Consider the following 22,701-nt stretch of genomic DNA (forward strand, 5'->3'; position numbering starts at 1 on the left):
TTTGACTCTTCAGGTCCACAATGGCTTTCACAACCCAGTTCTATCCATTCCCTTCCCTGCTGACGCAACTGTGCTATAGGAGTGTTCACTGAATCCAGGGGGTGGGGAAACAGTCCTAGAGGTCTCCCCCAGTAAGGGAGCATTTTTTCCCTTACCTGAGGGCAAGCTTCCAGCACCACAATAAGTCTACTTGGACATGCACCAGCAATTTAGCTGGTACAAGTCTGAGTGGACCTGGTTCCTCCATTACACTCCCATCCCTGCCCCATTGCACCCACCCAGACTCGCCTTCCCAAGTCCACTGGCAGTCCTCCTGTGCTGCTGCCAATTGCAGCAGCTCTCTTAAAACGACCATTTTATGGCATATTTTATGTGTTCCGCTGTCATAAGCCTCTCCATGTGCTGTCCCGATCCTGCAAAGGATTGGGCTGTCGGAGTTAGAAGTATTAATTTCCCTGTAAGTAACCCTCAAGAAAAGAGTTTCCCTTGTTCTCCTGCAGTCTGGCATTTCCCTCAGTCCTGAGCAATTGCAACTGGCCCTACCTGCCTTGGACTGATCTTGCGCACCAACCACTGAAAGTGTATTTCAGCTTCTTTCTTCCTGTTCACGTGAGCATGTGTGGGGAAAAAGAAACAAGTTCTGAAAGGCCTTTCTGTTGGGTTTAAGAGCAACTTATGGCCATGCAGGAAGGTGAATTTACTATTGTATTTCAGTTTTCCTGACTTCTTTGTGCCGCCTGTGAACAGACACATTTTGCCTGAAGTGCATTTTTAATCTTCTAGTCATTATGCTGTCCATCAAACTGCGCAAGTTTGGGTTGGGTCTTGCCACTGCTCCATCTCTTCACACTTGCTCTCCTTGTGGAGCAAGTGAGAGGATAATGGGGGAGGGGGCTCACCACTACCTCCAGCGCTGCTGCCAGGGAAGGTGCTCCTGATCTCTCTCCAGCAGTCAGGAAGACAATTGACCTCTGCCCTTCCTCCTTCTCCCGCTCACCTTCACCGGCTAGGCAGGGGGTTCTTGGGAACAGAACTTTGAAAATCCTCCCTGCCTGGAGGGTTTTGAAGGCTCAATGAACAGTAGTGACAAAGTGGAGGTGGGATCAGCAGCCTGCATGAGCTGTGCGGGTCAAACATAGAAAAGGGAGTGGAATTGGGGCACTGCTTCAAGTGCCACTTAGGCAGTGCCTCTTTCCTGTTTGGCTGAGGGAGAGCAGCTGTCCATCTTTGTCCCAGCATAGCGTCTCTTCCAGTGGGTGCTTGCAGGTGCCTCTTCAGCATGTTTTTGTTTTTGTTTGTTTTTTAAGATTGTGAAGCCCTGTGGGATAGGAAACCATTTTTTCATTTGTTTTGGTACGAAGTTCCGTAATGGAAGAAAGGCAGCATGAAATGAATACGAAAAAACAAAATTTGCAGTTTTTTTGAAATATTGTTCCAGGACTGGGGGGGGACGACCACAAAGTGCAGCAGAGAAAATGCCAAGGGCACTGATGATAGGAAGGGGCAAGGAGGAGGCCAGTGCTTGGCAGGGGGACTGGAGAAAACTATGCCCCACGTTCAGGAAGGGCACAGTGGTTCCCAAGACATGGCAGGAGAGCCTCTGTTTCCAAAGGTGCCATTTGGATTAATTCCTACTTGTCTCTCTCTGCAGTTCTTTGTCTTCTGCCAAGGGTTTCTGCATTTCACTCAGCTGCTGACATCTAGCTATATGAAAAGCTCCATTTCCACAATTGAGAAGCGATTTGGATTGTCCAGCCAGATGTCTGGATTCATAGTCTCATTCAATGAGGTACTACCTTTGGTGTTTCGTCTTTCTGTCTTTCATAAGGGTGCAGCTTCTCCTAAGTCGGAAGAAGTCCCTTAAACTCTGGTCTCTTTACCCAGGTGGGGAACACAGTTTTGATCATCTTTGTGAGTTACTTGGGCAGCAGAGTCCACAGACCCCGCTTGATTGGCTGTGGTGCCATCCTTGTCTCCCTGGCTGCATTCATCATTTCTCTTCCTCACTTTATAACAGAACCGTATGAGTATGATCGATCAGTTTCTGGTAAGGACTTTATGCATACGATCTTCTTGGGCTTTGGAGGATGTGGACAAAGAAAGAGAATTTTCATAGGGTTGTATTAGGATTTTCATTGGGGCAGTACTTATTTCAAATTTGGAACTGAGAAAAAGTTAACTGATTTTATTTTCCCTGTTTCTTGAAAATTAAGGTTGAGTAACTCCAGAGTTAAAGATTGACACTTCCCCCAAAGATTCATTTTGATCAAAAAAGTGTAATTGTCCCAATAGCCAATTCCTCCTAGGGTTTTGGAGAAAAAGTTGGTGGCACTCCTTGTCACCTCTAAATCTTCCTTGCAGTATCATCCCAGGCACAGGGGACCCTGAAAATTGTTTTCCGAAGCTCCTGCTTCCTTTGTATAGACCAGGGGTGCCAAAACCCCGGCCCTGTGGCCACTTGTGGCCCTCAAGGCCTCTCAGTGCGACCCTCAGGGAGCCCCCAGTCTCCAGTGAGCCTCTGGCCCTCCAGAGATTTGTTGGAGCCTGCACTGGCCCTACACAACTGCTCTCAGCTTGAGGGCAACTGTTTGACCTCTCACGTGAGCTGCAGGATGAGGGCTCCCTCCACTGCTTGTTGTTTCATGTCTGTGATGGAGTAGCGGCAGCAAAGGAAGGGCCAGCCTTGCTTTGTGCAAGGCCTTTTATAGGCCTTGAGCTATTGCAAGACCTTCATTCATTCTTATAAGTTCATCTTTAATATATTCATTTATGTAAACTTATGTAAATTTATTCAAATTTTAAATGTAAATTAATTCTTTTTCCCCCCCGGCCCCCAACACAGTGTCAGAGAGACGATGTGGCCCTCCTGCCAAAAACTTTGGACGCCTCTGGTATAGACATTAGGCATCTTGGAAACGGACAATCTAATCAGAAGAGGGCCTTACTCTGCCAGAACTAGCATTCTGTTGTCTTGTTTGTTCATTGAAGCATTAGGGAACTGGGCTAGATGGGCCGTTGGCCTGATCCAGCAGGGCTTTTCTTATGTTCTGGCAATATAACCCCTGCTAATTGGGTAAGAGGCACTTTTTCAAGTGGGTGCTCCTTTTTTTAGCAGGGGGAGAGTAACTGGCCCACCTCACCCCAGCACTGTCTGTTCTAGTGGCTGTCTGCTGGTATTCATTTGCATCTTTTTAGTTTGTGAGCCCTTTTGGGACAGGGAGCCATTTAGTTATTTGATTTTTCTCTGTAAACCGCTTTGTGAACTTTTAGTTGAAAAGCGGTATATAAATACTGTTAATAATAATAATTAATAAGGTCCTTTAAGCTATCGCAAAGCACAATGCACCATTTAGCGCAGCCTGGCTGCCACTGCAAGCTACAAGTGGCCAGATCCATGTGCCAGCAGCCGGAGAGGGGGCCCTGGCACTGGTAAATTGGGGGGGGGCAGAAAGGAAGTGGCATAAGTGGAAAGGGATGGGGAAGGGCAGAGTGGAGATCAGGGAGGGGAGGAGGGTGACTTGAAACTAGGAAAGGGGTGGTGCCACCAACCGATATCCTATTCTTAGATCCATTCAGGCTTCCGTCAACCACATATCTGGCACAGGACCAAGTAGACATGTGGGGTGGTGAGGGCTTGCCCCAGAGCAAGGGAGCAAATGCGCTCCGAGGAGGTCTTCCCAAAACAAAACTCCCCCACGGGATGTAGCGTGCACCTTGTTGGTATGGATGCATTGCTGCTTGGGGAGTGGTAGGATTGGGCTGTAGGTGTTCTAAGAATCATGCACCAAGGACATGGCTGTGTAGGGTTCAGGGTGTCAGGCAGCAATGGAGGCTCTCCAGCAAGACCTCCACTTTGCTTCTGCCACTGGGTAAGTGGTAAGTACTGAGTGCAGCAGGGCAGGGTGCTGTGACTTGTGGGGAGGGGTTTGGGTCTTCAGGAGCACAGTGGGCTCAGGTCAGGAGCACATGGGGTCCACATGTCAGAATTGGGCTCAGAAAAATACGTTTGCTGACTTGGAGGAAAAATAATCATGTTCGCCATCCTCCATTCCAAACTGAGCTGAGTGGAGCAAATTCATTGAAATGAATAGGCATGAAAGGATGGAAACTGAACAGCATTTCCTTTTGTCTCCACAGTGAAGTCGAACATCACAGATATCTGCCTTCCCGGCAAGCCCGACTCAGCACAATCTGATCAATGTTCTTCTAAAAAAGCACAAGAATTTGAAGTGGTTCTGTTCCTGATTTTTCTTGGGCAGCTTCTGATGGGAATTGGTACAGTTCCCATTCAACCCTTTGGCATCTCATACATAGATGATTTTGCTAGTAAGACCAACTCACCTCTCTATCTAGGTAAGATAAGTCAGGTAGATAAGAAACAACTCAGGTGCCCTAGGAACTATATTTCCCAGGACCTCTTGCACCTGGGACACTGCCGTAGCAGCATCTGAGGTGCCAGGGAGGAATTGTGATCTGTCAGATTCATCTCACGTTTGTGCTTATTGGCTTAGATTCTTAAATTATGAGGTGCAGTGCACCGGGGAAATGGAAGAAGCAGCCATTAAGGCTTCAGCCTTTTGAATTACCGCCTAGAGCTTTTGAATAGGGCTCAGTTCAGTCAGTGATGCGCCCAAGGAATGTCCTGGAGCTCTGGGGTGAGGGTTGGGGCAGTCATAATAGGAACCAGAACAATAGCAGTATCCTGCTTCCTGGGGACCATTGGTTGGAAGTATCAGCTGTGAGCAGGGCCATCGCAAAACATTGGTGCCAGCGTTCTGGCTACCCCAGTAAGCATACCCAATCCTGATCTCCCCTGTCACTTGAAGTGGCCTGCTGAGCTCAGAGCTAGAACTGAGAGCTCACCAGTGGGAGGCTGAGGTGAAAAGATGTGGGATGGTCCAGAACTCGGTTAGCAGCCTGAGGGCTACAGTGAGAATTTCTACCAGGCAGAGGCACCACTATCCTCCATATCCCAGAACCCATATGCAGTCATCTACACAAAGTGCTTATGTAGAAGGGGCTTGGAAAGGAGAGAAGGCCTGGCAGTGTAAATCATGCATCCATCAAAGACACTGCATCTTTCAGTTCCTTTGTTTAAATTCAGGTGGATAGGAATTTTGGGGGAATCCAACATTCAAGACTAAAACTTAATCATTTCCAATGTCCATCATGAGTAGTTAGATTTGAATGTTATTAATTATTAACAGTATTTATATACCGCTTTTCAACTAAAAGTTCACAAAGCGGTTTACAGAGAAAAATCAAATAACTAAATGGCTCCCTGACCCAAAAGGGACTCACAATCTAAAAAGATACAAATGAATACCAGCAGACAGCCACTAGAACAGACAGTGCTGGGGTGAGTTGGGCCAGTTACTCTCCCCCTGCTAAAAAAAGGAGCACCCACTTGAAAAAGTGCCTCTTACCCAATTAGCAGGGGTTAATCTACAAGAGCAGGGTTAATCTTCAAGAGCAGGGTTGCTCTTCAAATTGACCAACTCCCAGAAGTGGCTCAAAACACAGTCAAAAACCTTAGAACAAAAGTATAAATAGCCCAACAGAAATGGCAAAAAAAAAAAAAAAAAAATCAGCAGTAAAAGCAGAAGGAATTAAGAAAAATTGCCAGTTAAAACCAGCTGGAGTAAACTGCTGAAAGACCTGAGTTAAATAAAAAGCTCTTTGCTGGTGGCACTGTAGAAGCACCACATTGTGGGCCTTCCTTGGCAGGGCATCCCACACGTCGGACACCATAGCAGAAGAAGTCTTCCTCAAGACCAGATAAGAGAGAGACCTCCTCAAAAGTCTCCTTCCCAGTTATAATGAAGGATTCCAACTCCCCCCCCCCCAAAAAAACCCCCAAAAAACCTGTGCTGTATTGTGTAGCCTGTGTGTAGTCCAGAAGGACTGGGGCAAAGCTTTGACGAGTTCAACTGACAGGAAGCGAGTGAAGAATATAGACATAACTACATGTTGCAAAGGATGCTTGAGTTTTGCCAATGCTTTTTGCTGCTGTTTGATTAGCATGTGGGGTTATGAAACAGAGTGAAACTTCGACCAGAGGCTGGGAGGGCTTTAGCCCTAAGCCCCTGCCATGCTTCCTATCTCAAAGTCCCTGCATGCTATTTAGAGTAAGAAAGAAAGAAAAATAATGGTATTGGAGCTTTAAAAAAAAAAAAAAAAAAAGAGGTGTGTTTGTGTGTTATTGGGGCAGGAACCACTGCAGGGCTTAAGTGCTTAAGCCCCCTATCTCCACTGTGGTTTTGCTGTATTCCCCCCCTCCCCCCATGTCACCGTAGATACTCGAGTATATGTCAATAAGTCGAGGGCAGGTTTTGAATCAAAAATCATGGAATTTTTTTATGACCCTCAATTAAGTGGGGGGATTTAAGCTTAGGGGGGTGTCTGACTATAATTTTGTCTGATTTTACCTGAGGCCAGATCCTGAAAAATAACCTACCACTATTTGTTACCTAAGAACTGTACGGTCCCTAAAGTTTTAAATATAGTAAAAGTTCATAAGATACATTTTTACTCATTAACTCTTTAAATTCTTGTCTTCACAACCTTTTTGTAAACACTGTCAGAGTAAATACACTGTAAACATATCAATAGAACTATTAATCAGATCCTTCTTTAAGGTGCCTGGTGTGTTAAGTCAGAGGCTCTGCATATAGCATACAGCTTATAACACATAACTGGGAGTGTGCAATTCATTTCACAGCAGAGTGACAAGTAACAAGGATTGAGTGTGAGCAAGCCCTGCTACACATAGTTGCAACCTGATTTATTCAGAAGTAGACCCAGTGCTTTCCATGGGAGTTATTCTTGGGTAATGGTGCACTGAATTGTAGATTTAGACTTTGTTTCAGATGGAAATGAGTATTCCTTCCTGGTGTCTTAAAAACCAGACCTCTGCCAGACATTTGCAAAATGGAGTGGGGGGCAGACGGGTCTGCTGAAGAGAGTGAGGCTTGCTTGATTTAAAAGGAAGCCTTCGGCCCTGGCTTCCTTTTCTTTCTCAGGAGGAGAATAAAAGGTTAACTTTGGCTGAAGCTTGCCCTGGAGTGGTTGCGGTGGAGACTAATTGCCCTTCAATTATCTCTGCATTGTCCTCTTGCTCTCCTCTGGCCTTCTCCTGAACAATCCTGACCCCTGAGTGACTTTGCAAATAAGGCAAGGTGATGATCTAAGTTGGATTTATTGGCAGAAATTTCAAAGTCATAGCCAAGTATCAAGGAACTTACAAAAAAGCAAAGCACACTGAGCCAAACTCACACGTTCTTTGTGTATTTTGGCCACCAGAAGAGTAGTTTTAAGAAATTGTTAACACCTTGTTTTGTTCCTAAGACATAGAAGTGAAGGTTATCTGGAGGTCCAGCTGTAGACAACTGAATTGAGGAGTGCTGAAGATCAGTTATCTTTAGTTGCTTCAGTGAGCAGTGATGGTTTGTGACTACTAGATGAGACAACATCCCATTTACCTAGGCAGAGGGTAGAGAGAAAAAGCACATCTCTCTGACATTGGAAATTCACCACCGTCACACTTTGTTCCTCCAGAACCAAAGATCTGAGGTGATATGGACCTCTTGATGACTGTTGTCTGGTCTCATGAATGGTTCCAGGGCTTGTTCTGGGCTGGTTTTTTTAAGTATTAATATTGTTGTTATAGTTGCAGTAGGCTATAGCAGGGGTGTCCAAAGTTTTTGGCAGGAGGGCCACATCAGCTCTCTGACACTGTGTTGGGGGCCTGGGAAAAAAAGAATTAATTGACATTTAAAATTTGAATAAATTTACTTAAGTTTACATAAATGAATATATTGAGGATGAATTTATATGAATGAATGAAGGTTTTGCAATAGCTCAAGGCCTATAAAAGGCCTTGCACAAAGCAAGCCTGGCCTTTCTGTTGCTGCCGTTGCTGCATCGCAGACATGAAATGGCAAGCAGTGGAGGGAGCCCTCATCCCACAGCTCATGTGAGAGGTCAAACAGTCGCCCTCACACTGAAAGCAGTTGCATTGGGCCAGTGCGGGCTCCAGCAAGTCTCTGGAGGGCCAGAGGCTCATTGGAGACTGGGGGCTCCCTGAGGGCCACATTGGGAGTCCTCAAGGGCCACAAGTGGCCCCAGGGCCGGGGTTTGGGTACCTTTGGGGTATAGGAATTAGGTGGGTTTTGACTAGGGATTTGAAGAAGGTACAAGAGGAGGCATCACACATCTGGGATGAAGTTTCAGGCGTAAGGAGTAGGAGGGGAGACAACTCTGGTAGCAGGAGACTGTGAGGGTCCTGGGTAGGAGTGCAATGAGACATGAGAACTGAGGGGCAAGGCCTTCAGGCACTCTGAACGTAAAGACCAGGAGCATGTGCAGGATCTGGGAACAGACAAGAAGCCAGGAAGTTCAGAACAAGTTCACAGAAAATATCAGTTTTGAACACAGCCCTGAAAAAGGAGGTTGTGTAACTTCACAAAGGCAGATCCTGAGCTACATGATGTAGGCTCCCAACTTAGAGCCTTAGAAATTCTCTTTTCATTTCCAGGAGTCCTCTTTGCGGCAACCACCTTGGGTCCTGCGGTGGCATTCTTGTTGGGGGCAGTAACGTTACGCTTTTATGTCGACATTAACCGGGTTCCTATAGGTGAGTTGGCAGAGCTTCTGCATGGGTGCCTTGGGAGAGAATCCATTCCACCAACGTACAGGAAAATAGACCAGAGCTTCTGCTTCTGCATCTGCACTTACCTGTACTTCTCTTTAGCATTCACACTACTCTTGTCACAATTGCTGATCTTTCCTCTCCTCAGAGTAGAAGCTGTTAACTGCACTCCTAAGCCACCCGGGGTGGCCTTTCATAGAGGAGACAGATAAGCAAACTAACAAGGGTAGCAAAAACAAGACCTTGCTGAAGGTCTGTACTGTACTGTTTCCCTACGATAGAAGGCGGAAGAGCTAGTGACGTTCTCCAGTTCTTTCCTTTTTCTTCACCTGGAACCACTTTTGTTATCTGAAAGAGATTTGCTTGCAGCCATTTTCTTTTCAGAAGATGACTTGGACTATGAAGCAGTTTTCAGCAACTAAGGGCCAAACTACACAACAATACACATGGTTGACCTTTTTTCCTTTTTATAACAAATAGCATGGAGTGCAGGGGAGGCAGGATTAGGGCAGTGCCTCTGCTTCTGGGGGAGGGAAGATTCTGAGGGGGGAACATTGAGGAAGGACTGTTGTAGGCACCCCAGAATTATATCTGGCCGCTCCAGAAGATGCTGAGTCAGCGGCTTCTTGCTGTGATCCTCACAAAGGATCACATTTGGCAGCAGGGCTGCTTGCGGACGTTCTGTGCTGACAGGTGAAGGAATGTCTTGCATCCCTTCACTTCACAGAAGCGTATGAAGCTTCCTCTCACAGATTCACAAACATAGTCTCATGTCTGCTGGCACAAGCAAAGTGGCTTGAATGTTGGGCTGTTACCTAGAATGATAAAGCAGCTCTCTGCATGAGGCTTGCAAGCACACAATTTGCTCTGAGCCTGCTGTATCAGGGGTGATGGGGGTCTGTCATTTGGATTGCTTCTTTGCAACTACAGATGTATGACTTTTTTGTAACTCCCAAGAGCAATTATTAGGGTTATAGGTTGCATCTGTATCAATGTGTGATAAATATCTGAAACTCCTAAACCAGTAGTTCTCAAACGTTTTAGCACCAGGACCCACTTTTTAGAATGACAATCTGTCAAGACCCCACTGGAAGCAATGTCATGGCCAGAAGTGACGTCATCAAGTAGGACATCCCCATATGACAATCAAGTTAAATTAAGAGTTTGCAATAGTAAAGAACCCTCCTAACCCTCTCAAGCAATTGCTGATCTGTGTTTTGTTTTGTTTTTTAAACACATCCCAAAGGCTGCAATCCTATCTACACTTATCCGGGAGTAAGCCCCTTTGACTATCATTGTTAAAAGCAACCTGTTAAATGTACAGATCTGTAACATTTCCCCAAATGCAGTTACATACCATGGTAATATCAAGTCTAATATATTAAAAATAAAGTTCACATGGAAATGAATGGGGTTCCACCTGAAACTGGCTCACAACCCACCTCGTAGGTTCTAACCCACAGTTTGAGAAACACTGCCTTACAGTGAAGGTAACTGAAAACAGGATATAAACAAGCTCAGCGCATGAGAATGTTGGTGTCAATTGCCTTGTGGTAGCTTGACTGAACCAGCAAATAATGTGAAAACTGGACCGCCCCATCATTCACCCACAGCCACCTCTTATCCCTCAGCCTAAAGCCCACACTGCCCTGTTGTACCCAATCTGCCTGCTTTTCCCTTCAGTCGTTTCACTCCCTGTATGCTGTGCGTCAGCCAGACCCTAGCCAAAGTTTTCAATTGCATTATTTGAAAACATGGAGGCAGGTCTGGGGCCCAATTCTTTCCCCTGCCAGCCCAACATTATGCATGCTATGGTGGGGGAAGGGTTGACTGGGAGAGATATTTTCTACATGCTTCTCCATCAGTTGCTTGGCTGTCAATGGGTTTCCTTGGACATATGCCAGCTATATGGGTTTCCTTGCTATATGGGTTTCCAGCTATACAGTTTTCCTTGGACATATGCCAGGACATGAAGGGCACTGTTGTCTTTGATGGCTCCACATCAGACCCCTTTGACATCCAAAGTGGAGTGAAGCAGGGCTGTGTTCTTGCACCAACCTTGTTTGAGATTTTCTTTGCTGTCCTGCTGAAGCAGGCCTTTGGAACTGCAACAGAAGGCATCTATCTCCGGACCAGATCAGATGGAAAGCTCTTCAACCTCTCCAGACTGAGAGCAAAGTCCAAAGTCCAGCTGAAATGTCTGCGTGACTTCCTCTTTGCCGACAATGCAGCTGTCACCGCCCACTCTGCCAAAGATCTCCAGCAGCTCATGGATCGTTTTAGCTAGGCCTGCCAAGACTTTGGACTCACAATCAGCCTGAAGAAAACACAGGTCATGGTTCAGGATGTGGACTCACCTCCCTGCATTGCAATCTCTGCGCATGAACTGGAGGTTGTCCATGACTTTGTGCACCTTGACTCAACAATTTCCGACACTTTCTCTCGATACCAAGCTAAACAAACGCATCAGTAAAGCAGCTACCACGTTTTCCAGACTCACAAAGAGAGTCTGATCCAACAAGAAGCTGACGGAACATACCAAGATCCAGGTCTACAGAGCTTGCGTCTTGAGTACACTTCTGTACTGCAGCGAGTCATGGACTCTTCGCTCACAACAGGAGAGGAAACTGAATGCTTTCCACATGTGCCACCTCCTATACATTCTCGGCATCACCTGGCAGGACAAAGTTCCAAACAACACAGTCCTGGAACGTGCTGGAATCCCTAGCATGTATGCACTGCTGAAACAGAGACGCCTGCGTTGGCTTGGTCATGTCATGAGAATGGGCGATGGTCGGATCCCAAAGGATCTCCTCTATGGAGAACTCATGCAAGGAAAGCGCCCTACAGGTAGACCACAGCTGCGATACAAGGACATCTGCAAGAGGGATCTGAAGGCCTTAGGAGTGGACCTCAACAGGTGGGAAACCCTGGCCTCTGAGCGGCCTGCTTGGAGGCAGGCTGTGCAACATGGCCTTTCCCAGTTTGAAGAGACACTTGGCCAACAGTCTGAGGCAAAGAGGCAAAGAAGGAAGGCCCAAAGCCAGGGAGACAGACCAGGGACAGACTACATTTGCCCCCAGTGTGGGATTGTCACTCCTGAATTGGCCTTTTCAGCCACGCTAGACGCTGTTCCAGAACCACCCTTCAGAGCGCGATACCAGAGTCTTTCGAGACTGAAGGATGGCAGTGATGATGAATGATGCCAGCTACTTCGCTGACATGGGTCCAAGGAGAGTCAGGGCATTTTGGGGTGGGGAAATAGGGATAGTATCTTGGCATATGTGGCTGCTGCCCCTCTCTTTCCTGAAACAACCTCTGCCCAGCCAACTTCCCATCCTGAAACACCCACAGTCCTCCTTCTGTCCGCCCCTGCCATCACCTTACCTGTTTCACCGTAGGCTTTGTGGGTAGCTATTGTGCACATGGAGCCTCCAACTGTTTGAGGGCCCTGCAGCAATGGTTCATGAGATCTGCTGCCATAGGTCCTTCATACTATTGGGCTGTTGGTGGTACCAAGTAAGTTATTTTCAACAATACAATCCTATTCATGTCTACTCAGAAGTAAGTCCCACTGAGTTGAGTGGGACTTTCTCACATTTTGCATAGGCTGCACCTGAAGTGTCATGATTTATTGTGCTGTGGCATGGAGAGTGGGGAGTCCATCACCAAGGACTGACTCTGCCTTTGTCTGGTTTTGATGAAATTCTGGCCTAGGACTCTGCAGATCTAGTTCTAATGGTGATATCAGGATGTTGGCTATCTATGCTCACATTTTAGAGAGATTTCTTAATGTTGTGAAATCCTTCTCATTGGAGCATGACTTAAGAAGACTGCATCTTTCAGAGAAATTCTTTGGAAGATCCCACATGCTGTGTAATTATTTTTGGCATAGCTGCTGTTACTGACCAGGAAGTGGTGTTTGTTCCTGTTAATATCTCCCATTTTGCAATTTCCTGGAATATCTTACACTTGGTGGAAGCCACAAATTGAGGTGGACAAGCTCCCCCAGGTTCAGTTTGGATCAGGCCTTGCATAAGTGGAGAATTGTTGACCCCCAAGCCTTTTGTCCTGAGCATTCTAAATTTCTTCATAACACGCTGTTCCCCTTGGGGCTCCCAACCTCAGCCCCAATAGCTGCTTTGGGGCAAATGAAGAAATGAAGTTGCTGCAATCTCTGTATCCGCCAATTCCAAAATTAACTTGCACAATCTCTTATTCAAATTTGGGAGGGCAGAAGGAACAATTCAAGAGTGGGAAATTCACTCCCTCAGCTGTAACATTAAGTTGTGGAATATCTTTATTTCTTATAGCTTGAAGACATGTTTAATTTCTCTGAGGAGTGAAACTGGACAAACTTCTTGTGTTTTGCCAACAACTTGTTTTCCCAAGTCAGGAAGCTCCTAGGAGGTGGCTGTTGTTCACAGATCACATGGGAAGCTGCACTTTACTTGCTCACAACATCAAATTTTCCAGGAGCAGGCAAGGCTCCTTCCAAGTCAGACTGACAGAACAGGTGTGGGGGTGGAGGAGAGGGCAGAATAAATGTGTGGCCTTCATCTTGGTCTTAGGCTGTGAGCCTCCTGCCATCAGTTGGGGATCAGGATCATGTCACAGGTCTGTGTCATGCTCTCTTCAGCAGGCACCCAGCACCATGTCCACATGTGCACATGCATGTCTACACACATCAAAATATAAAGGAATAAAAATCTATCTGGCAATATGGGCAATGAGACAATAGTAGAGGGAAGTAAGGTGCACTGGTGAAGCATCACTGGTGGGTGAAATTTGCCGAAACCAACCCCTTGGGGCTTACTGGCTCAGTGAGATCTGGCTCAAACTGCATCAAGTTGGGAGTGTACCCTTATATTTAGGAGGGCAAGAACAACTGTCCCTTTCCATCTGAGCACAGCATCTTTTGCAGTAGCTGTTTGCTGGTGTCTCCCCTGTGGTGTTGCAAGATTGTGAGCCCCTTGGGACAGGGAACCATTTTTTTCATAAATTTTGCAACTTTTCCACTTAAGTTGTGGCCCACAGTTAAATCATTTCTATTGTATCCTGAATCTTCGTTCCAGAGTATAGGATCAAAGTCCCAGACAATGAATTTCACTACTGCTATTAGCCATGAAAGCCATATGGAACCTCCATATACAAAAGCAGAGTATCTCTGAATACTGTTGGAAGGCAAACACCTTAATCCCCTTTGGCAAGCTTCTCAAAGGCATCTGGCTGGCTGCTCTAGGAGAAGGAATGCTGGGCGTAGACTTTTTGTCTGGTGGGCGTGCTCTGGAACATGGTCTCATTTGACCAACAGTGGCAATGCTGGTGCCAGGTTGCTCAGGACCCTGGGACAAAGCTGGGGCCTCATGACATCCCTACCTTCTTCCTGATGGTGCGTTGGGTGCTAACACTACTCCTATTCTTGATAGTTTAGGGAATGATCCAGCCAAGTGCACCTTCTGATGGGCATGGCCCTCAGCCAGGGTTCAACCTTGCTAACCTCTGATGCAGCCCCAGGCAGCAACTTTCCAAAGACTTGAGTAAAGTTCCTGCTATTCAATATTTAACCAGAGGTGTCTAGAATTAAACCAAGACCATGTTCATACAAGGACTATATGATATCATGCAGGGAGCAGTGGCTGCCCCCTGCATAATTCAGTGTGGAAGACAAAATGGGAAAGCAATTAAATTCAGACTACTGTTCTTGGTAAGGATGATAGTCCATTCAGCCTTTTCAGATAAATGGCAATTACATTATTTGCATTCTTTAACATGTTAGCTAGCAGGTTACTATCAGGATTTAACCCTGCAACAGGCCCTGGATTTGGAACCTGTCATAGGGTGGGTGCGGGGGATTGAGACCCTGCACCAGCACACAGCGCTCAGCTTTTGAAATGCAACTCCCCCTGTCCTACCCAGCAGTGATTAGCACCTTTTGAAACAACCCTCCAGCTGCTGCCAGCAAAGTGCTTCTCAGTTGTGGAAATGGGATCCTTCTTTCAGGAAGGACAATCATTTGCTCCACAGCAGCTGTTGAAGCACATGGGTGTTGGCTCCGCAGCTGTTTCAGTCTCTGCTGGATCCACAGGGCACCATTCAACTCATCCATCTGTTTGTGTTTCAGGGGAAATTGGAATCAACCACAAAGATCCACGATGGATTGGAGCCTGGTGGCTAGGTTTCTTGATTTCAGCCAGCCTGGTAGCCCTCTCTTCAATACCTTACTTCTTCTTCCCCAGAGCATTGATTAAACAGGTAAGGATCCACACAAGAATGGCTGAAGGTCCAAGCCCTAGATAAGTGTGCTTTTTTTTAATCACTTGGCAGACCTGCCAGTTGCATTCATTCATCGCAGCCTTGGTAATGGTACTCATTGAGCTTCTGAAGTGAAACGGGTGGGCAGTCAAAGCGCTGGAACAGAAAGCCAAAGTGGTGTCATAGGTAGAATGTTGAACCTGCCTGAGAGAGACCTGTGTTCCAAATTTTGGTCCCCCATCAAGCTGTGTGGAGGGTGCCAGTCACTTTCTCAGTCTGGTTTACCTTACCAGTTGTGAGATTAAAATGGAGAAGGGGCAAACAGCATTCCATAAATGCTGGCTTTGCACAGCTGTGCTACTCCCCTACATTCGCTGTGGTGATTGTGTGCTAGAAAAGAGCAGAGAAGAGGAGTAGCAGCAGCTGGCCAAACATTAGGCAGATTAATGTACAGGTACAATGATGCTGATTTAGCATAACACATCTTCTAAAGAAAAAAGATTCTGATCACAAAAGTGGAAGAGTGTACATTGTATTGGCAACCTTCAGTCTCGAAAGACTATGGTATCGCGCTCTGAAAGGTGGTTCTGGCACAGCGTCTAGTGTGGCTGAAAAGGCCAATCCGGGAGTGACAATCCCTTCCACACCGGGAGCAAGTGCAGTCTGTCCCTGGTCTGTCTCCCTGGCTATGGGCCTTCCTTCTTTGCCTCTTAGCCTCAGACTGTTGGCAAAGTGTCTCTTCAAACTGGGAAAGGCCATGCTGCACAGCCTGCCTCCAAGCGGGCCGCTCAGAGGCCAGGGTTTCCCACTTGTTGAGGTCCACCCCTAAGGCCTTCAGATCCCTCTTGCAGATGTCCTTGTATCGCAGCTGTGGTCTACCTGTAGGGCGCTTTCCTTGCACGAGTTCTCCATAGAGGAGATCCTTTGGGATCCGGCCATCATCCATTCTCACGACATGACCAAGCCAACGCAGGCGTCTCTGTTTCAGCAGTGAATACATGCTAGGGATTCCAGCACGTTCCAGGACTGTGTTGTTTGGAACTTTGTCCTGCCAGGTGATGCCGAGGATGCGTCGGAGGCAGCGCATGTGGAAAGCACTCAGTTTCCTCTCCTGTTGTGGGCGAAGAGTCCATGACTCGCTGCAGTACAGAAGTGTACTCAGGACGCAAGCTCTGTAGACCTGGATCTTGGTATGTTCCGTCAGCTTCTTGTTGGACCAGACTCTCTTTGTGAGTCTGGAAAACGTGGTAGCTGCTTTACCGATGCGCCTGTTTAGCTCGGCATCGAGAGAATGAGTGTCGGAGATCGTTGAGCCAAGGTACACAAAGTCATGGACAACCTCCAGTTCATGCTCAGAGATTGTAATGCAGGGAGGTGAGTCCACATCCTGAACCATGACCTGTGTTTTCTTCAGGCTGATTGTCAGTCCAAAATCTTGGCAGGCCTTGCTAAAACGATCCATGAGCTGCTGGAGATCTTTGGCAGAGTGGGTAGTGACAGCTGCATCGTCGGCAAAGAGGAAGTCACGCAGACATTTCAGCTGGACTTTGGATTTTGCTCTCAGTCTGGAGAGGTTGAAGAGCTTTCCGTCTGATCTGGTCCGGAGATAGATGCCTTCTGTTGCAGTTCCAAAGGCCTGCTTCAGCAGGACAGCGAAGAAAATCCCAAACAGGGTTGGTGCAAGAACACAGCCCTGCTTCACTCCGCTTCGGATGTCAAAAGGGTCTGATGTGGAGCCATCGAAGACAACAGTGCCCTTCATGTCCTTGTGGAAGGATCTGATGATGCTGAGGAGCCTGGGTGGACATCCAATCTTGGGGAGAATCTTGAAGAGGCCGTCTCTGCTGACCAGGTCGAAAGCCTTTGTGAGATCTATGAAGGCTATAAAGAGTGGCTGTCGTTGTTCCCTGCATTTCTCCTGCAGTTGTCTAAGGGAGAATACCATATCAGTGGTGGACCTGTTGGCTCGGAATCCACACTGCGATTCTGGATAGACGCTCTCTGCAAGTACCTGGAGCCTCTTTAGTACAACTCGGGCAAACAGCTTTCCTACAACGCTAAGGAGAGAGATGCCGCGGTAGTTGTTGCAGTCACCCCTGTCACCTTTGTTCTTGTACAGCGTGATGATGTTTGCATCCCTCATGTCTTGAGGTACTCCACCTTCTCTCCAGCAGAGACAGAGGATTTCATGCAGCTCAGTGACGATGATCTCTTTGCAGCATTTTAGGACTTCAGCAGGGATGCTGTCTTTTCCAGGTGCCTTGCCAAAGGCAAGGGAGTCCAGGGCCACGTGAAGTTCTTCTAGGGTTGGTTCACTGTCAAGCTCTTCCAGCACAGGCAGGCACTCAATGTTGTTCAGTGCTTCTTCAGTGACTACATTTTCTCTGGAATATAGCTCAGAGTAGTGCTGCACCCAGCGTTCCATCTGCTGCGCCCGATCCTGGATGACCTCGCCTGTGGCAGACTTCAGAGGGGCAATTTTCTTCTGTGTTGGACCTAGGGCCTGCTTGATACCATCATACATCCCCTTGATGTTGCCCGTGTCAGCTGCTATCTGTATCTCGGAACAGAGCTGGAGCCAGTAGTCGTTAGCACATCTCCTGGCAGTCTGTTGGACTTTGCTGCGAGCAATTCGGAGGACCTGCAGGTTGCGCTCACTGGGACAGACCTTGTATGCTGCTTGAGCTCTCCTCTTTTCCTCAATGACTGGTGTCAACTCCTCAGAGTGGGCTTCAAACCAGTCTGCCGCCTTGTTGGTCTTGGAACCAACTTGGAACCAACTTGGAAGAGTGTACAAATCTCATAATAATGGTTCAGATGAGAATAAAGCAAGATCTCCACATGGCACAATCGGGGAAAGTCTTTAACAAGGGAAAAGCGTAAGTGTGAGAGAACCAGAATGTGAGATGGACTGGGCCATATGTTGTCACTTGTTTTCCTGTAGCTCTAATCTGGATGCATCCTTAGATAAGGTAAAACTGAGCAGTAAAGGAAAGAAGGTTTATCTGTTTCTGAAATTGCATCATACAGGTCCAGCCTATTTATACACGGATTTGACTCAACATGAATGGCCCCTGCAAATGAGAGGGAATGTGCTGATCCCTAGAGAAGGGGAAAAATGCAACCCTTTAAAATCAGTTTAAAAAACTGAACAGTCCTTTACAAACAAAACTGAACAAAAACTGAACAGAGAGAGAGGGCAGCTGGCTGACAATCCATCAATCCTTCTCTCTCCAGTGGACCCCTCCCTTCCCCCTGAGCATGTGAAAGAAAGGTGATCACTTTGCATTGGTGAAGGGAGGGGCTAAGTGAAACTTTCTAAGCTCTTGGAGGAGGACTGGTTGGAGCATCTTCTTAATGACTCTTATCTTGGAGTCAAAAGGTCAGCAAGGCTGTTTTTAAATCACTGCAGCAAAGAAACTTTTTTTAAAAATTGATTTGCTATAGTGCATTTTTTGCCATCCACGTGAGTACTTGGAACGGAACCCACGTGAATAATTAGTCTCAACCTGTACTTGCTTTCTGCAAAAATCACAACAGGCAAACATCTTTCTGGGTCGAGAGGGGCTGCTAGTGCCTACATTCTGATCTACAGCAGTAGTGCCCAGTGGAGACCACACTCGCTCACTGCCCATTCCCTTCTTTCCCCTGTTTAGACACATGACTTATAAGGGAAAAGCCTTGGTCGATTCAGTCCACTGCCATCAGGCTAGCCAGAGGGCTCCCTGGGCAGAACCCCCCTCCCAAACCACCCTGAACTTTAGGGGGTCTCTATCAAATTCACTCTCACAGTAGCTCCTGCAGACCAAGGAGACGTAACAATTCACTGAAATTCCCAATATCGGGCAGACTTGGAATAAAATGGAACAGGTTTATTAAGAACCTAATAAAGTAAGAGGAGATAACAGAATCAAATGAACAAGAAAAAAAGAGGAAAATAGCATTTGGAAAAATCATTAATCACCTACATTCTTACAAATGGCCGGCTGATGGCACTAAGGTGCTGCAGAATCTCACACGTGTTTTTTAACTGGGAGCTTCACCACAATCTTTGAAAGAGGTTGGTAATGAGGCGAGAGGAGACAAGCCTAAATTCTTAGGGTTTCTAGCTAATAACCGAGCCCTACTAGATTGTACTGGATGGTGGAGCCACCAGCCTTTTCTCTCACATTCTCAGCAAGTAGTTGGTGGGCTTTCCAGAACTGAAAAGATTCAGAACAGAGAGATTCTGGCCAGGGACTGCTTTTTGTTCCTTGGCTGGAATAGTCATCTTTCTATTTGATCTCTACCTCCCTGAAACTGCCTGAACCAGTTTGGCTGGTCTTGGCTGCTTTGAACCCAGTTTGCATTTCTCCCTCCTGTCTAGCAGCTTCTGTAAGGTTTAACAGAAACCTTCTACAATATTTAACAGCATTTAACCATGCCCCCAAACCTTGAGGATCACACAGAATTACACATAAAATGTACTTTTTTATATGACACCAGTTCTCCTTCACACCAGGAAGTCTTTGTTTTTGCAAGCTCTGCAGAACAATTGCTGGCAAAGCAAAAAACAGAGTTTGAACTGAATTGCTAGCTTCTAGTAAAACATAAAGCCAAGGCCTTGGTTGTACCTGATTGTTGACCATCACTTGGGATACCTTGCAAAAGCAGCAGTCATAAGTTTGATCTTCTGGCCACTTTCCAAGCTGGGTAATTGCTTTCTTCATAGTTGCATTGTCATTCAAAGTTTTGACCAGAGAGACTCCATGGCCTGCAAAATGCTGCTGTTGTAAGAAAGCCCTTAAACAGCTATACAGTTGCATTTATTGTTTAAATAAATGCAAAATTCCTACAAAGATTCAAGATTTAAGAGCTGGGGAACAGCTGTTGCAGGAGGGAGTGATTTGGAGAAGAAGGGGTGTGCTGTGTTTATTTCTTCCACCTTCTCACCTTCCACCCCTGTCTTCTTTTGCTCCACAGGGTACCAGAATAGTGACATGGTGGGTGGGGGAAGGGTTAAGCATGCCCCTGGTAGTACCTTTGCTCTGAATCCCTTTTTCCCAGAGCTGCTTTGCCCTAGAAAGAAGCCTTCTAGATAAAATGTGGTTTGATCCTCACAGTAAGCCAGATATTCCACACTTATCACCAGCTTTAGAGTCACTCTAGCAAGTGCCATGAAGTGTAAAGCAGACTGGCTGAATGTCACCCGAAAGAGAAAGTGGACATTAAGCGCCTCCCCAGTGCTGCTTTCCTTCCTCTAAGGGAAGTGCTGACCTAGCTGCATGTTTGATTTTATGCCGTGTATTTTGCACGAAGTTAAATTGATTTGCCTGCAGGGAGTCCAGGAGAAAACTGTTCATCGTAATGAAATCTGCAAAGAGGACCCAGTAACTGTAAATGTTCTGCTAATCCCAAAGTCAGAGAGACTGAGGCTTTGCCTTGATGAAGTGATGCTGTGAACAGGAATTGACAAAGAACGTAAGAACAGCCCAGCTGGATCAGGCCATAGGCCCATCTAGTCCGGCTTCCTGTATCTCACAGTGGCCCACCAAATTCCCCAGGGCGCACACCAGATAACAAGAGACCTGCATCCTGGTGCCCGCCCGTGCATTCTGACATAGCCCATTTCTAAAATCAGGAGGTTGCACATACACATCATGGTTTGTAACCCATAATGGATTTTTCCTCCAGAAACTTGTCCAATCCCCTTTTAAAGGCATCCAGGCAGTGAAGAAGGCCAGTTCTATACTTGGGATCATTAGAAAAGGTATTGAGAACAAAATGGCTAATATTATAATCCATGATAAGGCCACACCTGGAGTATTGCATCCAGTTCTGGTCAACACATCTCAAAAAGGACATAGTGGAAATGGAAAAGGTGCAAAAGAGAGCGACTAAGTTGATTATTGGGCTGGGGCACCTTTCTTATAAGGAAAGGCTATGGCGTTTGGGTCTCTTCAGCCTAGAAAAGAGACGTCTGAGGGGGGACATGATTGAGACATACAAAATTATGCATGGGAAGGATAAAGTGGATAGAGAGATGCTCTTTACACTCTCACATAACACCAGAACCAGGGGACATCCACTAAAATTGAGTGTTGGGAGGGTTAGGACAGACAAAAGAAAATATTTCTTTACTCAGTGTGTGGTCTATCTGTGAAACTCCTTGCTGCAGGATGTGGTGATGGCATCTGACCTAGATGCCTTTAAAAGGGAATTGGACAAGTTTCTGGGGGAAAAATCCATTATGGGTTACAAGCCATGATGTGTGTGTGCAACCTCCTGATTTTAGAAATGGGCTATGTCAGAATGCCAGATGCAAGGGAGGGCACCAGGATGCTGGTCTCTTGTTATCTGGTGTGCTCCCTGGGGCGTTTGGTGGGCTGCTGTGAGATACAGGAAGCTGGACTAGATGGGCCTATGGCCTGATCCAGTGGGGCTGTTCTTACGTTTCTTATGAGTGGCCTTACCATCGATTTGTACAACGGCATTATAATATTAGCCGTTTTGTTCTCAATAGCTTTTCTAAGTATCCCAAGCATAGAATTTGCCTTCTTCACTGCCGCCGCACATTGGGTTGACACTTTCGTTGACCTGTCCACCGCCACCCCAAGATCTCTCTCCTGATCTGTCACAGACGGCTCACAATCCATCAGCTTATATGTGAAGTACTGATTTTTTTTGCCCCAATTTGCATGACTTTACACTTACATCGAAACACATCTGCCATTTTGCTGCCCATTCTGCCAGTTTGGAGAGAACTCCATGGCTTGTCCTCAGCAGGGTAGTTTGGATTCCTTCATGAATTTGTCTGACTCCTCTTTCCTGTAAAGTGTGTGGTGTTGGTCCAAGTGTTTTGTTCTTGTTTTCCCAATAACACTGGGTTATTTTGAAACAGGATGGAAAAAGAACAAGGGAGGGCATAGAGGGCACTAATATTTTTCCCTTTTGTGGTTCTGATCTCAATTATGCCCCTACTCTGTTTTAATTAGAAAATACGTTTCCACTGCATTAAACATCATATGGAGGAGAGGGCATGCTCTGGGTTGGAGCTGCAGCAGGGGCAAAGTAGCAAAGCCCCCCACCGGCCAGGGCTATTCTGCATGTCCACCAGTTGCGTGCCTGCCTGACCATTGTGGTTCAGAGTATAATCCAGAGTGCACAGGATTCCTGTTTGTGGTGGACAACTTCTTTGGCCGTTCAGCCAAGTCTTACTCTTGGCAGCTTTATTGGTGAGAGATCTCCATGCTGCCCTGTCAAGCACAGATTCTTTCAGTTGTTGGATCTTCATCTTTGTATGGTGTTGAGCCAGCATGTTCTTTGTCTGTCCTTCTTGTTCCACTGACTATTCCTAACATCATTGACTTTGCTAGTGAATTTTCACACATGGCCAAAGTAAGTCAGCTGTAGTTTCAGAATTTTGGTTTCTAATGATGCATCTAGTTTTGTACGCTCCAGCACTTTTTTGTTGGTTGCCCTGGCTGTCCATGGTATATTCTTACTGTCCAGCTCTTGCACCCATACATCACTATAGGGAAGACTAACAAGTCTTCTTTTTGTATTTAGGGCGGTATCTTTACTTTTCCAGATCTTATTCAGGTTGACCATTGCAGTGCAGCCTGAAGTTATCCTGTGTTTGATTTCAGGTGTTGAACTGCCATCATGAACAATTTTTGTTTCAAGGAAGAGAAAATCTTGGACTGATTCAGTTTTTTCATTGTTGATTTTTAAATATCACTTGTCCATCTGCTGCTGTTGTCATTATCTTTGTTTTCTTAGTGTTAAGGTTCACTTCAATTCTTCCACTTTCATCC

The 22,701-nt window shown here is 46.3% G+C and overlaps 1 protein-coding gene across 2 annotated transcripts in view; it reads left to right on the forward strand.

The window, feature by feature from the left end:
- Positions 1-22,701, forward strand: part of SLCO2B1 (solute carrier organic anion transporter family member 2B1) — a 59,199-nt gene that overhangs the window by 22,134 nt on the left and 14,364 nt on the right. Inside the window, exons 4-8 of one of the 2 annotated variants that reach the window (XM_066620652.1) lie at positions 1,652-1,789; positions 1,885-2,047; positions 4,138-4,353; positions 8,537-8,635; positions 14,775-14,905. In XM_066620652.1, the coding sequence (XP_066476749.1) occupies positions 1,652-1,789; positions 1,885-2,047; positions 4,138-4,353; positions 8,537-8,635; positions 14,775-14,905 (747 nt within the window). The remainder of the gene's footprint in view (positions 1-1,651; positions 1,790-1,884; positions 2,048-4,137; positions 4,354-8,536; positions 8,636-14,774; positions 14,906-22,701) is intronic. The other variant, XM_066620653.1, reaches the window with a different exon arrangement.

The sequence above is a fragment of the Tiliqua scincoides genome, chromosome 3, assembly GCF_035046505.1.
Source record: "Tiliqua scincoides isolate rTilSci1 chromosome 3, rTilSci1.hap2, whole genome shotgun sequence".
Lineage (NCBI taxonomy): Eukaryota > Metazoa > Chordata > Lepidosauria > Squamata > Scincidae > Tiliqua > Tiliqua scincoides.